Source organism: Myotis daubentonii, chromosome 3 (genome assembly GCF_963259705.1).
Source record: "Myotis daubentonii chromosome 3, mMyoDau2.1, whole genome shotgun sequence".
Taxonomy (NCBI): Eukaryota; Metazoa; Chordata; class Mammalia; order Chiroptera; family Vespertilionidae; genus Myotis; species Myotis daubentonii.
Window position 1 is genome coordinate 53,917,929 of NC_081842.1, and position 16,335 is coordinate 53,934,263.

General features: G+C 52.0%; 1 protein-coding gene across 1 annotated transcript in view; it reads left to right on the forward strand.

Annotated features, from left to right (window-relative positions):
- MELTF (melanotransferrin) overlaps positions 1–16,335 on the forward strand; it is a 29,843-nt gene that overhangs the window by 1,208 nt on the left and 12,300 nt on the right. The window contains exons 2-7 of the mRNA XM_059687470.1: positions 412–566; positions 1,959–2,058; positions 4,605–4,787; positions 7,049–7,205; positions 8,488–8,555; positions 16,008–16,195. Of these exons, the coding sequence (XP_059543453.1) occupies positions 412–566; positions 1,959–2,058; positions 4,605–4,787; positions 7,049–7,205; positions 8,488–8,555; positions 16,008–16,195 (851 nt within the window). The remainder of the gene's footprint in view (positions 1–411; positions 567–1,958; positions 2,059–4,604; positions 4,788–7,048; positions 7,206–8,487; positions 8,556–16,007; positions 16,196–16,335) is intronic.

Sequence of the window (16,335 nt, forward strand, 5' to 3'; positions counted from 1 at the left end):
CAGGGGCCTGGCACTGCGCCCCCCGAGCACGATCACAGATGCTCCACGAGGGCGCAAGGCTCCTCAAGGGCAGCCACGACCACTTCCCTGCCTCCTTGCTCAGTCGTGAGGAGGCCCAGAGACCCCAAGAGGGGCAGGAGCTGGCCTATCACAGAGCCGCAGGCCTCCCAGGATGGCCCGAGGGCCAGGGTAGCCAGCTGATACCTGGAGGCACGCCCTTGCCTCTGTTATGGGCCAGGCCAGGCTCCAGCCACCCATCTACCCTGAGCACGGGGACAGCATGGCCCCACACACGGCCCTGCCCGTCAGGGGCACCTCTTTGTGCCTCAGTGTCCCCCGGGGAGTGGGGGGGCTGTGCTCAGCAGGCTGGAGCCCCCCTCCTCGGAGGGCCTCACTGTCCCCTGCCCCCAGCGCTCAGCGGGATGGAGGCGCGGTGGTGCTCCACCTCAGACCCGGAGCAGCAGAAGTGCAGCGACATGAGCAGCGCCTTCCGGAGAGCTGGGATCCAGCCCGCCCTGCGGTGCGTCCAGGGCGCCTCCGCCGACCACTGCATCCAGCTCATCACGGTGAGTGCCCTCCGTCCGCTCTGCCACCCCCGCCCGCCGGACAAGAGGCGTCTGACTCAGGAGGAGCACACAACAGCCTCATTCACTGGGAAGGGCACGGGTGTCCCCCGCCAGGGCTGGGCGATCGGATCTCCTGAGTTTCCCAGGTAACCAGGGCCGTCTGTTTCCTGCCCGGCCCCAGCCAGGCGCCAGGAGGCCTAGGAGAGGCCCCTGCTCAGAGGGGCGCCCGCACAGCGGGAAAGGTGTCCGAGGCAGAGCTTTCCTCCCGCCAGGCCCCTGCGGGACTGGGGACTGCCCACCCCGCTGAGGGGAGCCCCCAGCAGACTCCTCGGTGGAGGGGCCCTCACTGCGCCGCGGAGTTTTCCAGATCGGGGCTTGTGGGTTTCTGGGGAAGGAGGGCCGGGGACGGAGGTCCTGGGTGGTGAGTGGGGGGTGGGAAAGCAGCGCTGAGAGGCAGGAGACCTGCTAACTCAGAGGCAGGACTTGAGGGGCAGGACAGGTGCGGGGGGGGGGGGGAGCCTCGGGGGCGCTGGGTTTTCGGTCCCCTCAGCCTTTGACAGGCCCCCAGGCCCCACCCAGTCCCACCTGGGCCCAGCGCCCGGCCAGGTCCACTCTGAGGGCGCAAACCAACTCTGTGGAACTGTAATTCTGTTCATGGACGCCATGACATATGACAGTATGGTGCCGTTTGTGTTTAAAGAAAAAGGGGGAATGGGCGCGGGCATGCACGCATGCGAGTCAGTCTGCATCGCAGAGGGAAAGCTGAGGAGCAGGTTAGCAGGGGGCTGGGAAACCGGAGAGCGAGGGAGACTCACTTTTCACTCCGCACCATTTTGTACTATCTGATTTGTTTCCATGTACATCCATTATAAGTCCTTTAAAAGTAATATTTTTCAAATAACATAATTAGAAAAACAAGGTGAGCGGGTAGCCTAGGAGAGCTGTCCCCTGGGCCCTGGTGGGGGAGGGGCCTGCAAGGCTGACCCAGGACAGGGTGGACCTCCGGGGCTTTTCACGGGGCCCTGAGTGGGTGTCCCTGAGTGGGTGCGGTGGGGAAGGCTGAGGAGCAGGGGTGTGGAAGGCTGGGGAGCAGGGGTGGGGAAGGCTGAGGAGCAGGGGGGTGGGGAAGGCTGGGGAGCAGGGGGGTGGGGAAGGCTGGGGAGCAGGGGGGTGGGGAAGGCTGGGGTGCAGGGGTGGGGAAGGCTGGGGCGCAGGGGGGTGGGGAAGGCTGGGGAGCAGAGGGGTGGGGAAGGCTGGGGAGCAGGAGGGTGGGGAAGGCTGGGGAGCAGGGGGGTGGGGAAGGCTGGGGTGCAGGGGTGGGGAAGGCTGGGGCGCAGGGGTGGGGAAGGCTGGGGAGCAGGGGTGAGGGTGCTGACTCATGTGTCCCAGCAGGCTGGGGAGGCAGATGCCATCACTCTGGACGGAGGAGCCATTTATGAGGCGGGGAAGGAGCACGGCCTGAAGCCCGTGGTGGGTGAAGTGTATGATCAAGGTCAGAGGGCCCAGTGGGAGGAGGTGGGGGGAGAGCGGAAGTGTCCTCGCTGGGCCTGGCCCTGCCCTGACTCCCTGGAGCTGATCAGTCGCCCTGTCCTCAGAGCAGCCCTGGAGTCCTGGCCACACAAACCTTCAGAGGCCCCCCTAAATCTCTGCGAGGGGGATGCAGAGATGCAGAGGGCTGACCCGCATCTGTTCTTCCTCACAGGGATCCCAGCAGCCCCCTAACTCGCACCCACAAACTCTTACGGAGGGGCTGCCCGAGCCTGGCGTAGTGTTGGGCGTGATCGCCTGGGGTGGTCGAGGCGTGGTAGAGCTCAGCTGCCTCACATTTGAGTGGCATCTGTCAGAAGCTGCAGGAGTGGGGGTGGGGCCAGGCAAGAGGTGGTGACGGGAGCTGCAGAGCCCACACGCCAAGCATGACTCCCGGCTCTGCCGCTTCCTGTGACCTCCTGTGACCTCGGGCAACCTCCACCTCCTTGACGGTAAAATGGGGACAGTGATCCCTGCCCTGTCACACAGACTCACTGAGCCCATGTGGGAGCATGTGTGGTTGGAAATGTGAGTCCCTTTGCCCCCATCCCTGCACCTCAGACCAGACACACCTCGGGCTCAGCCTGCCCTTACCTCTCCCACCACGTCCCCTGGTCCAAGGCCTAGCCTCGTCACAGCCCAGCTCGGTTGTCATTTCCAAGGAGCTCCCCTGGGTCTTCCCGCCCCTGCAAAGGCCTCTGCCTCCTGCTTCCCAGAGCGCTGACTCACTCTGCTCAGCTCGTGGCCCCTCCGGTCTCGTTTTCCTTGTCACCCCAGCGGTCCCCTGAGGAGGCCCTGGTCCTCGTCTTCGGTGCCCAGCACAGGGTCCCTCTTGGTTACTTGGCTACTTGATGACACAGGACACAGTCCAGCCCTGCAACCAGCCAGCCTTTCACTCAGCGGCCAGAAACAGCTCTTCCTCTTTAATTCAACACATTTATTAAGCACCTACTGCATGCCCGTCATGAGCATAGAGTAGTAAGCAAAAGAGAGCCAGTTTCTGCCCCCAGAGGGCAGGAGTCAGATAGGAAACAAATAAACACCAAAAAAATGTAGTTACAGATGTGGTGCGTGCGTGAAAAAGTAAAGGCCATGAGGGAGAAAATAAGGCGTGTGGAAGCGGGGGGTGGGGGGGGAGTGGGGGGGGGCCTGTGGAAACAGAGCAGACAGGACAGGAGGGCTTATCTGGGGAGTGACAGTAAGTGGAGCCCGGAGCAGAGTCCCGGGCGGCAAAGAGCTGGTGTGCTCAAGGAACTAAAGAGAAAGGCACAGTGGGCAAGTCAGAGGGTGGCCCGAAAGGCCACTTAGGGTGCCAGGGGCCAGGTGCAGGTGTGCAAGAAACAACACTGGCTTGTTTTCTAGAATTCAGCTTCATTCTGATCGCGGGCCCACCACACGGGGCAGTCAAGTTGTGCACACTCGTGCTAACCTATAGGGTGTCCTCTGGTCATCCGTCCCCAGAGATGAGTTCTTCCTCTCTTGTGTGAATGGCACCTTCTCCGCCGTATTTGGCCCAGGGGAATCTGTTGCCAAACAGACTCCTGCCCACCCACATGCACCCTGGTCAGGATCTTGAGTGATGTGAGACCACATGGTTCGTTCTATCTATCTACCTACCTACCTACCTATCTATCCTACCTATCTATCTACCTATTGTCTATCACCTATCTATTCTATCTATCTATCTACCTACCTATTGTCTATCACCTATCTATCTATCTATCTATCTATCTATCCATCTACCTATCTATCTCTCCTTTCCCCTCAGCACTAGGAAATCACTTTTTCTAACCCGGAGGAAGCCACTGCCCTGCTCCTCTCAACCATGCTTTTCCCATAACCACAACACCATTCCCTCGCTTTTCCCATAACCACAACACCATTCCCTCGCTTTTCCCATAACCACAACACCATTCCCTCGCTTTTCCCATAACCACAACACCATTCCCTCGCTTTTCCCATAACCACAACACCATTCCCTCGCTTTTCCCATAACCACAACACCATTCCCTCGCTTTTCCCATAACCAAAACACCATTCCCTCACTTTCCCCATAACCACAATACCATTCCCTCGCTTTTCCCATAACCACAATACCATTCCCTCAATCCTCCTAAGTTCTCCGAAGGGCTTCCCTTTTGGAAAACAAAACTCGCAGGCCACTCCTGCTATTGGTCCAGCTGCAGAGCTCCCCTGACATAGACATAGATCCAGCTATGTGCCAGCTGACTCAGGAAGGAAAGGTGAAAATTAACTAATGAACTAATATCTACCACGTGAGGGTGGAGGAGGGCGGGGTCTGTAATAAGACACATGGCTTGCACTCACTGGCTCTCTCAGTAATGAGAACCCCAAGCACACATATGCGTGTACATCCACACACACACGCATTCATGTGCGAGTTTGCGTGGCACACACACACCCGCTCCCCACAGCCTTCTCGGGCAGGGCCCCGGCCTCTCTCGTGGCTTCTCCCTTGCTGCCCTCACTCCTCCCCTCTCTTCTGTCCAGAGGTTGGTACCTCCTACTATGCGGTAGCCGTGGTCAAGAGGAGCTCCAACCTGACCATCAACACCCTGAAGGGCGTGAAGTCCTGCCACACGGGCATCAACAGGACGGTGGGCTGGAACGTGCCCGTGGGCTACCTGGTGGAGAGCGGCAGCCTCTCGGTGATGGGCTGCGACGTGCTCAGAGGTGAGGGCTTCCACGGCAGCCACTTCTCCTGGGCCTCTGGGTTCCCCTCTCCGCGCTGATCCCCTCGCAGGGCAGCCTCCCTCCAGGCTCGCCTTCATCTTGCATCTCCTTTAGGGAGCCGCACAGTCCGCCCTCTCCAGGGGCCTCCAGACACCTACTGGGTGTTTCGGCCCCTCCTATCTTCATGCTGGGCCGCCCACTGTTGCTGCTGTTTTAGTTTCTGGGGAGGCCCCCCAGAGCACTCAGCTCTCACTCACCCACTGGGACCTGGTGACTCACCAGAGAGCAGCTCTCACCTGGTATAGACCTGGTGTAGGTCGCTATTTCCAGAAACGTGTCCTCAACTTCATAGAATTAGAAACTCTCTCTTTTTTAAAAAAAATATATTTTATTGATTTTTTTACAGAGAGGAAGGGAGAGGGATAGAGAGTCAGAAACACCGATGAGAGAGAAACATCGATGAGAGAGAAACATCGATCAGCTGCCCCTTGCACACCCCCTACTGGGGATGTGCCCGCAACCAAGGTACATGCCATTGACCGGAATCGAACCTGGGGCCCTTGAGTCTGCAGGCTGACACTCTACCCACAGAGCCAAACCAGTCAGGGCTAGAAACTCTCTTTCTTCAGGACCCAAACAAGCTGCTGATTTGTACCCAGAAAGTTCACATGTAGCGAGTCAGAGACTTGCTGCTCCCTGACTGGTCCATTTGACAGGGAATAGGGCTGTCGTGCAGACAGGAAGTTCTGCAGAAGGGAGCTGAGGGTAAGCTGAATGGGGTGGCTGAGAATGCAATGCATGGGGGTGTCCGTGAAGGCCTGAGGGTCCGGCTAAGAGCGGGAGCCTGCTTCTCATGCTGTGGGCTTCTTTTCCTGGCCACCTGGCTGTCACTCTCTCCACAGTGGACACAATACAGAGCTGAGGTGGCCCCTGATACGTGGCCACCATGTTCTCAAACTGTCCTCCTGGGATCACCCCCACCTCAGTAGAGTTTGTGGTGTCCCCAAACCCCTTGTCCACAGTGTGCTGCCTCCTGGTTCGCTGACCAGTGCTTCTTGGGGGTTCAGGATACAGGATTTTGCAGGAGAAACAATGGTCTTTTAAAGCCCTGAGTTTGCTGTCAGACAGATGGTCTGCCCTCAGGGGGTTACTCTAGCTCCTTGAACTGCAGTTTCCTCATCGTGTGAAATGGAAAATTAATGACAGCTCCTGGTGGGAGGCTGCCCTGCCAGGGGACCAGCAGGGATGAGGCGAGGAGAGCTCCGTGGGGTTGGGAGGACTGAGATGATTCACACACTGTCTTCGCAGGATGCACAGGGCGGGGTATGTGCTCACCTCACGGAGCTGTCATTATGATGAGTTCAACTTCCACACCTCTCCGTGGGCACCTCACTGTTGTGCACACACATGCATCATGTACACACATGCACAAACCCACAGTGCACACACATGTACCCATGTGTACACGGCTCCCCATACTGCCCCCACCACGGGGTAAACCAGCACGACCCACAAAAGCCCGGAAGCCATGTCCTCTCAGACGGCGCTGGTGTGGGTGGTTGATCAGTCACTGGGCACAGTTAGTACCTGCCCCTCCCCTGGGGGGATGCAGAAAGAGACCCAGAAGGGCCCGTCCTGGAAAAGGTACGTCTGTCTGGTGATGAGCACCCTGTGACTGGCTCCCTGCTCCCCGCACGGCGCTGTCCTCAGCACAGGACAAATATTTGTCAAGAGGGTGGGCATGGGCCTCCGGGCTGGCAGGGCCTGGAACCACGAGTCCGACCTCTGCCCACAACGCCTCCCTCTCCTCCGTGCCCCCCTCCCTGTTCTGAGAAGCCTGTCTATCAAACTAATGATACTCCTTAAGTCACACTTGCTGTCTTTCCCTGCTTTCGTGGATGAGCCATACTGATGTTGACGTGAAAGCCTCAATGAGAACAGTATCTAGTTGACACTTAATTGTTCCATGCGGCCTTTGGGGGTAAGTGGTTTCTTTCCTGAGCCATTTTTTGAAGAACAAGGGCCCCTCCCCAATGCCCACACTTTTGTGGCCCCAGTTTGGGAATCACCGATGGGATCCAGCTCCCCAGTTTTGCTCAAACTGAAGCCTGAAGGGTCCAGCCCTGTCCCTGGGGAGCCAGCCCTCCCCTCCAGCCTGAGTGGCCTGCGCCGGCCCTGGGGACAGGGCCCTCGGGGACAGGGACAGGCCTGGCCCCGCTGCACAGCTGGCTGACCCTGACCGCCCTCTTCTCCTCCCGCAGCTGTCAGCGAGTATTTTGGGGGCAGCTGCGTCCCGGGGGCAGGAGAGACCAGTTACTCCAAGTCCCTCTGTCGCCTCTGCCGGGGCAACGCGGCTGGGGAGGGCGTGTGTGACAAGAGCCCCCTGGAGAGATACTACGACTACAGCGGGGCCTTCCGGTGAGTGCCTGGGGGGCTGGCGCTCAGGGGGGCGGCGAGCTGAGTCAGGGGTGAGGCCTTGGGGCTGCGAGAGCTGGGAAAACACTCAGGCAGGGAGGGCTGGGGGAGTGGCCATGTCGCTGCATCACATCAAAGCGCCCTTTATGTAGTTCATGTGCCCTGGCTGACTTAAAAACAACACACCGGAACACGCCAGGCTGGAATTGCTCATAAATCAACATGTTTGCTATATTTAGAGAGGTGAGGGCTCAGAGAGAAGAAAATGACAAAACAACCTTTTGCCACTCCCTGGGCCCATGCCGTGTCTCAGAGCTGCAGGGAGGGCGATGGGGGCGGGGAGCTTGCCAGGGATCTCGCGTTCAGGCTGGCATTTTAGAGGAGCCTGTGTGGATCCAGGAGACAGCCTAACAGCTGTGGTGCACATCTGTCTGTCCTTAAAAGAGGAGCCGTGCTCCGCGGGGACTGGCATGGAAGCTCATCGAGCCCCTCGAACCTCGGGCGGGGGGCACGCTCCAGGCCGGGATCTGGGTCAGTGTGGTGTTTAGCACAGAGAGAAAAACAGTCCTCAGTCCTCCAAGCCAGAGGCTCGCCCACCCACTCTCCTGTGTGCTCCCCCTGGACCAGGCAGCCCGCTGCCCCGCCTCCCTGCCTGGGCTGCGACATACGGAGGATGCATAACAGTCCTGGTCCCTCGCACTCCGAGTTTTTGTTATGGCGAGAGGTCTAGGTCAGGGATGGCGAACCTTCTGAGCTCGGCGTGTCAGCATTTTGAAAATCCCTAACTTAACTCTGGTGCCGTGTCACATATAGAAGTTTTTTGATATTTGCAACCATAGTAAAACAAAGACTTATATTTTTGATATTTATTTTATATATTTAAATGCCATTTAACAAAGAAAAATCAACCAAAAAAATGAGTTCGCGTGTCACCTCTGACACGCGTGTCGTAGGTTCGCCATCACTGGGCTAGTCCATCCCCGGCCTCAGGGCAGAGTCCTCTCCAAACCTGCGCAGGAGGCGGCTGCCACAGGAGCTCCGCTCCTTGGAGGCCCCGGATGTGCAGGACCTATACGGGTCACACAGGATCTCTCCCCACAGGAGCCACCTTTCCACCCTCACTTCACAGGTGATGAGGCTAGGAAGGCTCCCACACAGAGAGCTGGCAGCCCAGGCCCACCGTGGCCACCCCACATCCAGGCCAGGCCTCCAGAGGTGGAGGCTGGGCAGGGCGGAGGGCTCGGGGAGCTCGGCGCCAGCCAGGCTCACAGCGTTCTCCTTGCAGGTGCCTGGCGGAAGGAGCCGGGGACGTGGCCTTTGTGAAGCACAGCACGGTGCTGGAGAACACGGACGGTGAGTGGGAGGGCGGCCGGCCCAGGAGTGGGCCGAGGTGGTCTCAGCAATGGAGCTCAAACTGCTCCGCGGGCGAGGGGGCCGGGCGAGCAGCTCTGACCCGCCCAGGTTTGATGATGGCATTAGGTTCTGTTTCCACTTGAAGATTGGGTTCTGCTTTTCCAAAAAAGGGTTGCAAACCTCTGCACTCTCATCTTCCTGGCATCTTCCTCTTCTCTAAAGAAGTCAGCCCTTTATCCCTGGACGAGGGGTTGTGTGTTGATCCAAGACATCGTTGCCATTTAAATTTTTAAAAAAATTTGAAATAACTGAACTTTAGAAAAATTGCAAGAGTAATTCAAAGAACTCCCCTCCATTTGCCATGCTGACGTATTGTTCTTTCCATATGTTTGTGTTCTTTCTGAACCATTTGACAGCATGTCTGCCTGTCATACCCCCTCCATACTTCAGATCGTGCCTCCTCAGACCCGGGAGATGTGGCCCTCGCCACGGCACAGTTATCAAACTCAGGAAATGTAACATCGGCACAGTACTATTACCCAAGAAATGCGTGGATGGTCTTTCTTTGTAGCGAGTGGGAGTGGGGTCCTTACTATATCTTGAGTAAAAGAGTTTGCTGAGGTTTGCACAGGAGGATGGGTGATTTTCATTTGAGTGGGATTACATCTCTGGATTCCCAGAGTCCCATTTCCCTTGACCCAGTCCTGGGAGATGTGCAGCTGGGCCTTCAGCAGAGCTAGGAGCAAGGCCAGTGTCCGGAGTGTCCGTTCCCTGGTGGAGCTGGGTGTGGTGTGGCATTAAGCGGTGCAGTTCCCTAGTCCGTTGTGTGTGGGGTCCACATGGCTGTGGGCCATGTGGGCAAATGCAGAAGCATGAGGGCCCCGCAAGCCAAGAGTCAACTAAGAGCAAGTGTGCACATGAACCGAAAGAGCTGATTCCTTTCACAGGGGTGGGGAAACTTTTTTCTGCCAATAGCCATCTGGATACTATAACATTATTCAAGGGCCACACAAAATTATCAACTTAAAAATTAGCCTGCTACCTGGCTGGTTTGGCTCAGTGAATATAGCGTCAGCCTGCGGACTGAAGGGTCCCGGGTTCAATTCCAGTCAAGGGCACATGTCTGGGTTGTGGGCTCAATCCCCAGTAGGAGATAGGCAGGAGGCAGCTGATCCATAATTCTCATCATTGATGCTTCTCTCTCTCTCTCCTCCCTTCCTCTCTGAAATCAATAATAAAAAAAAATATTTTAAAAAAATTAGCCTGCTATATTTGGTCAAACATTTAATTAACTCACCCCTAATAGCTTGGCAAGGCCAGACCAAATGATTTTGCCCGCCTTATCATGCTGCACTTACAGGGGCCACACTGACTCTGACCAGTGACCTGTTCCCAGGTGTGACTGACAGACGAGTACCTCCCCTATTCCACCCAGACTTCACTGCGCATGCGTCTAGACTGCAGCTTCCTGGGAAGCTGCACAAGTGGCGTGCCCATAGTATTTGGCCTCCTGGTGAGGATGAGTGGGTGGGAAGAGATCAACCAAAGCACCGTGTGCAGAGATGCACAACCCACGGACACAGACAACAGAGTGGTGAAGGCCTGGGGTGGGGAACGGGTGGGCTAAACGGGGTCAATGGGGGACAAAGGGGTGGGGGGCATATGTAATATTTTCAACAATAAAGATTTAATTTAAGAAATAAAAATAAGCAAAAGATTTAATAAAAATATATATTTGGCCTTCCCTTTGTTCCTTTCCAGTTACTCATAACTAGGTTAATTACAGCAATATCAATACTGTTATCTAATCTACAATCCATGTTTTAGATTCACTAATTGTCCCAATTCTGTTCCTTGCAGCAATTGTTTTCAGGCCAGGACCTAATGTAAAATCACAAATGGTGTTTAGTTATTAGGTCTTTTCAGTTTTCTTTAACTTTGAACAGTTTCTTGAATTTTTTATGGTGTGTGTGTGTGTGTGTGTGTGTGTGTGTGTGTGTGTGACACTGGTATTTTTGAAGAGTCGGGCTAGTTCTCTTCACTTGATTCTTAGATTCACTTGTTGATAGATGCATGTTTGTTGTTCATAATTTGTATCTTTACCTTTTTCTTCTTCTTCCTCTTCTTAAAGGATACCTTTCAGCATTTCATATAATACTGGTTTGGTGGCGATGAACTCGTTTAGCTTTTCCTTATCTGTGAAGCTCTTTATCTGACCTTCAGTTCTGAATGATAGCTTTGCTGGATAAAGTAATCTTGGTTGTAGGTTCTTGGTATTCATCACTTTGAATATTTCTTGCCATTCCCTTCTGGCCAGCAAAGTTTCTGCTGAGAAATCAGCTGACAGTCGTATGAGTATTCCCTTGTAGGTAACTGAGTTTCTTTCTCTTGCTGCTCTTAAGATTCTCTCTTTGTCTTTTGCTCTTGGCATTTTAATTATGATGTGTCTTGGTGTGATCCTCTTTGGATTCCTTTTGTTTGGGGTTCTCTGCACTTCCTGGACCTGTAAGTCTATTTCTTTCACCAGGTGGGGGAAGTTTTCTGTCATTATTTCTTCAAATAGGTTTTCAATATCTTGCTCTCTCTCATCTCCTGGCACCCCTATAATTCTGATGTTGGTACACTTGAAGCTGTCCCAGAGGCTCCTTACACTATCTTCGTATTTTCGGATTCTTTTTTCATTTTGCTTTTCTGGTTGCGTGTATTTTGCTTCTTCGCATTTCAAATCTTTGACTTGATTCTTGCGCTCCTCTGGTCTGCTGTTGGGAGTCTGTATAGTATTCGTTATTTCAGTCCATGTATGCTTAATTTCTAGTTGGTTCTTTATCATAACATCGAGGGTCTCATTAGATTTCTTGAGGATCTCACTACATTTATCGGCGGATTCTAGACAGTTCTTAAGAAACCTTAAAAGTGTGGTTCTGAACTCAATATCCTCCATTGACAGTTTTGTCCTGTTTCTTTGTCTCCGCATTTTTTATGCTTTCTTGGTGCACCCCCTGGTGGTCTTTGTGCGCAGTCTTGTTGTAGTTAAGCCTTGATTGTTGTAGGCAATACCGGGGGTGATTTGACCTCCAGGCTAACTGGCTATGAGAGTCCGCTGTGTCTGCAGTGGGAGAGCTTCTGTGCTGGATCTCTAGGGTGGTGCTAATCTAGCATTTGCCTGAGGCTATCTGGCAAATGGCCTTGGGCAGGGCTTGGGCGGGGCAGGTACCCGGGGATCTACACGGCGGGCCGGAGGGGGCAGTTATGGCTGCTCTCAGTTCCGTCCCTAGGGGCTCTGCCTCACAGAGTCCCAGCAACCGCTGCAAACCTCAGAGAGAACGCTGCCTTCGAGTTCCGACCGAAGCCAGACAGTCCCACTTCTCCCGTTTGAGTCTGGGTCCCTAGAGACTCGCCCGGATCTGGAGCTCAGAGTCTGAAACTCCCTCCCGATTGAAAACAACAACCGCGCCCTCCGCCGCCAGCCCGCTCCGCTCGCACTCCGCACCTGAGTATTTCACTTCAGCGCTGCCCCTCCTCTGAGTCTGGGTATGATATTCTCTTTCCTCCTACTTGTAGAATTTCCACTCAGCCAGCCTTCCTGTGGTTCTGGATGATGTCCATTCCGTTGTGTAGTTGTTTTTTGAAGTGGTTGTTCGAGGCAGCAATCTCCGGCGTTAACCTATGCCGCCATCTTGGTTTCTCTAGAATGTCTCTTAATTTGGATTTGCCTAAGGATCATTTTTTAATTGAGGTATATAATTTATATACAGCAAAAATGCATCCTTTTTGAAGTATAGTTCTATGAGTTTTGCCCAGAACTAACAGTTGTTTAACCACCACCACAATCAAGATGGTGATTGTGATGGACCCTTCACTCCAAAAGTTTCTTCTAGTCACCGCCACCCCGCCCCCTTGGCATCCACCAATCTTTGTCTCTATAGTTTTGCCTGTTCCAGAATGTCAGAGCATTGTCCATTTTTTGAAATCATTTCCTTTTTTTGTTAATCTTTGCCTTTTAAATCAGAAGGTCCATCATGTAGTCTGACATTCATGAAGGAGAGCAATAGGAGCCAGATTTGACAAAGAAAAAAGTGCTCGAAAGAAAGAGGAAGCGCGTGGGCTTGTCTCTAGAGCAGGATGTTCCAAGGAAAACAGGCAGCAGGGATTTGGGCCCCAACATGAGCCAAGCAAAGGAGAATGTGGAAGGTGGAGAAAGAATAGGGATGTATTTGGTTAAAATTGGCTGTTCTAGAATTTCGATTGTATTCTAAGGAAATCTAAGAAAGTCATTTTTTTAAATGATTTCTTTAGAGTTTTACTACAACTTTGTGAGGTAGACAAGGCAAATCCTATAATGCCCATCTTTTTATGAAATCTATTAAAGGCCAGTGCACGAAATTCATGTATGGGTAGGGTCCCTAGGCCTGGCCAGCGATCAGGGCCAGTCAGGGCCTTCTGGCTGCCTTCCTTCATTCTGTGCCACCCCCTGGTGGTCAGTGCATGTCATAGTGAGCGATCAAACTCCCGGTCTCCTGGTCGAACTCCCGAGGGGACACTTTGCATATTAGCCTTTTATATATATAGTTTGGGGTGACATTGGTTAATAAGATTATATAACTTTCAAGTGTACAATTCTATAGTACATCACCTGTATATTGCATTAGGTGCTCACCACCCAAAGTCTAGTTTCCATCACCATATATTTGACCCCTTTACCCTCTTCATTCTCCCCTCCTTCCCTTCTCCTCTGGTAACCACCTTTCTGTTGTCTGTGTCTATGAGTTTTTATTTGTTTTGTGTGTTTACTTGTTGCTTTCTATTTTATATTTTACATATTAGTGAAGTCAAGATTGCCTATCAAGTATGCCCTTAATCATATTTAAAATGGTTAGAAACTAGAATTAAAGAAAGGATTTGTCCTTTTCCATCTGACTTACTTTGCTTAGCAGGATACGCTTAAGACTCATCCATCTTGTTGCATGTGGCAGTATTTCATCTTTTCTTATGGCTGGTTAGTATTCCATAGTATATTTATACCACCTCTTCTTTAAACAATCATCTATTGAAGGACTTCAGTTGTTTCCATGTCTTAACTACTGTGAATAATGCTGCAGTGAGCATAGGGGTACATGTATCTTTGCAAACAGATGTTTTCAAAGTTTTCCGGTAGATACCCAGAAGAGGGATTGCTGGGTCATATGGTAGTAATTTTTTAAAAGGTATTCATCAAAACAGTTTGTAAGAGCAAAAGAGTGGAACTGACACAAATGTCTAAAGTAGTGGAGTAATATGACTCTAATTGCCCCTAGCATAGAAACAGGAATGGCAGGTCAAAATACCTGCGTGGTGCATTTGTCTCACAGGAAGGCCAATGATCCCCCGGAGTTTTATACAAGGGTTTTGCAACAGTTTAAAAATAGAGGAAAGTTGGGGAGCAGGAGAGAATGACACAAAATAATTATTGTTGAGAGTGCTATAAATTATTATGCAGTCATTAAAAATGACCTTTATGGAGTTTTCCAAACTATTACCCTCTTGATGGTGGATTTTTGTTTTTAAATAGCTTTGGGGTGAACAGAATTTTCATGATCCCACAAATAATCTTTTCCCTTCCATTTACTAGTAGATGCTTATCCTCATTTTAAAATTAGTCTTCTTAATTTTCCTATTTGGTGTCAATATTCACTCTCTCCAGTAAATTTGTTTTCTATTATAAATGAGTTTTATGGAAAGTTTACAACAATGTGGAAAATTACTTTAAAATGACAAGTGAAAAAATGTAAGATATAAGATTTCCTAAGATTTGCTATCAAGTATGCCCTTAATCATATTTAAAATGGTTAGAAACTAGAATAGAAAAAGGATTTGGAGGTGAAGGAAATATACCATAATATAAGTAGATGGATTAATATTGGATTAATATGTGGGGGGGAGCTTCGAAGAGTTACCCTTTTCTCTCTGGGACGTGGTTCTGGACGGATTCTGTCAGAGTTTGTTTCCAGATGGCGTCCTGCCCACTGCCCTCTGCTCAGAGCCGATTTCATGCCTGATGGCAGCAATGAGCTCCTGGCACTTCTCTCTCACCTTACGTTTCTCTTACTCTTTTTATCCTTAATAAATAGCATTCTTAATACGTGTTGTATTGTAACCTCAAATCCATCTTTGTAGAAATTGGTGAGGTAGAAAATTTAAGGAAGTAGACACAGTCTATCAAGACACCTGTGGGGGGCAGGAGGTAGGCGGGTAAGACATCAACTAAAGGACTTGTATGCATGCATATAAGCATAACCAATGGACATAAGACACTGGGTGATAGGGGAGGCTAGGGGACTGTCTAGGGCGGGGGGATAAAATGGATACATATGTAATACCCTTTGTAATACTTTAAGCAATTAAAAAAAAAAAAAAAAAGACACCTGGTCTTGCCCCAGCGGTTCTCAACCTTCCTAACGCCGCGCCCCTTGAATACAGTTCCTCACGTTGTGGTAACCCCCAACCATACAATTTTTTCGTTGCTACTTCATAACTGTAATTTTGCTACTGTTATGAATCGTAATGTAAATATCTGACATGCAGGATGTATTTTCAGGGGTCGCAACCCACAGGTTGAGAACTGCTGCAACTGGTTTGGCTCAGTGGATAGAGCGTCGGCCTGCAGACTGAAAGGTCCCAGGTTCGATTCCGGTCAAGGGCATGTACCTTGGTTGCGGGCATATCCCCAGTAGGAGATGTGCAGGAAGCAGCTGATCGATGTTTCTCTCTCATCGATGTTTCTAACTCTCTATCCCTCTCTCTTCCTCTCTGTAAAAAATCAATAAAATATATATTTTTTAAAAAGACACCTGGTCTTGTACAGCCACCAAGTTTCTCTCCATTCAGAGTTCTGGTCTCACCTCCTGGTGAAGTTCTAGTCTCACCTTGTGATAAAGTTTTGGTCTCACCTCCTGGTGTAGTTCTGGTCTCACCTCCTGGTCAAGTTCTGGTCTCACCTCTTGGTCAAGTTCTGGGTTCTTAGCTTCAGGTAAAGTTCTAGGTTCCTTACTTCCTGGTGTGATTCTGGTTCTTACCCCCTGCTGAAGTTCTGGGTTCTAACCCCCTGAAAGAGTTTCTTTTCACTTTAGGGCTGTGGCCCATGACACCCTAACTCAGTGGTTCTCAACCTTCTGGCCCTTTAAATACAGTTCCTCATGTTGTGACCCAACCATAAAATTATTTTCGTTGCTACTTCATAACTGTAATGTTGCTACTGTTATGAATTGTAATGTAAATATCTGATATGCAGGATGGTCTTAGGCGACCCCTGTGAAAGGGTCGTTCGATCGCCAAAGGGGTTGCGACCCACAGGTTGAGAACCGCTGCCCTAACTTCTCCCCAGGCTCCCTCTCATGGGCTATCCCTGAGGCCCTCCGAAGAGACACACACCACCATCCTCCCCGTCCGCTCACCAGAGGCTTCCCAATTTCCCAGGAAAAACCCTGCCCTCCTGGGGCCAGGAGCTGCTGTCACAGGACTTTCAGCTGCTCTGCCTGGATGGCAGCCGGGCCGACGTCACGGAATGGAGACGCTGTCACCTGGCCCGGGTGCCCGCTCACGCCGTGGTCGTCCGGGCTGACACCGACGGAGGCCTCATCTTCCGGCTGCTCAACGAAGGCCAGGTGAGTTCCAGGCGTCCCACTCCGCTTCCTGAGCGGTGCTGGGCTTCTTGTTTCTCACCAGGGTGGGAGCTCAAGGCTAGAGCCACACTGAAGCTGGGCCGGCCAGAGCTGGAGGGGCAGGCCCCAGAGGCCCTCCCCTG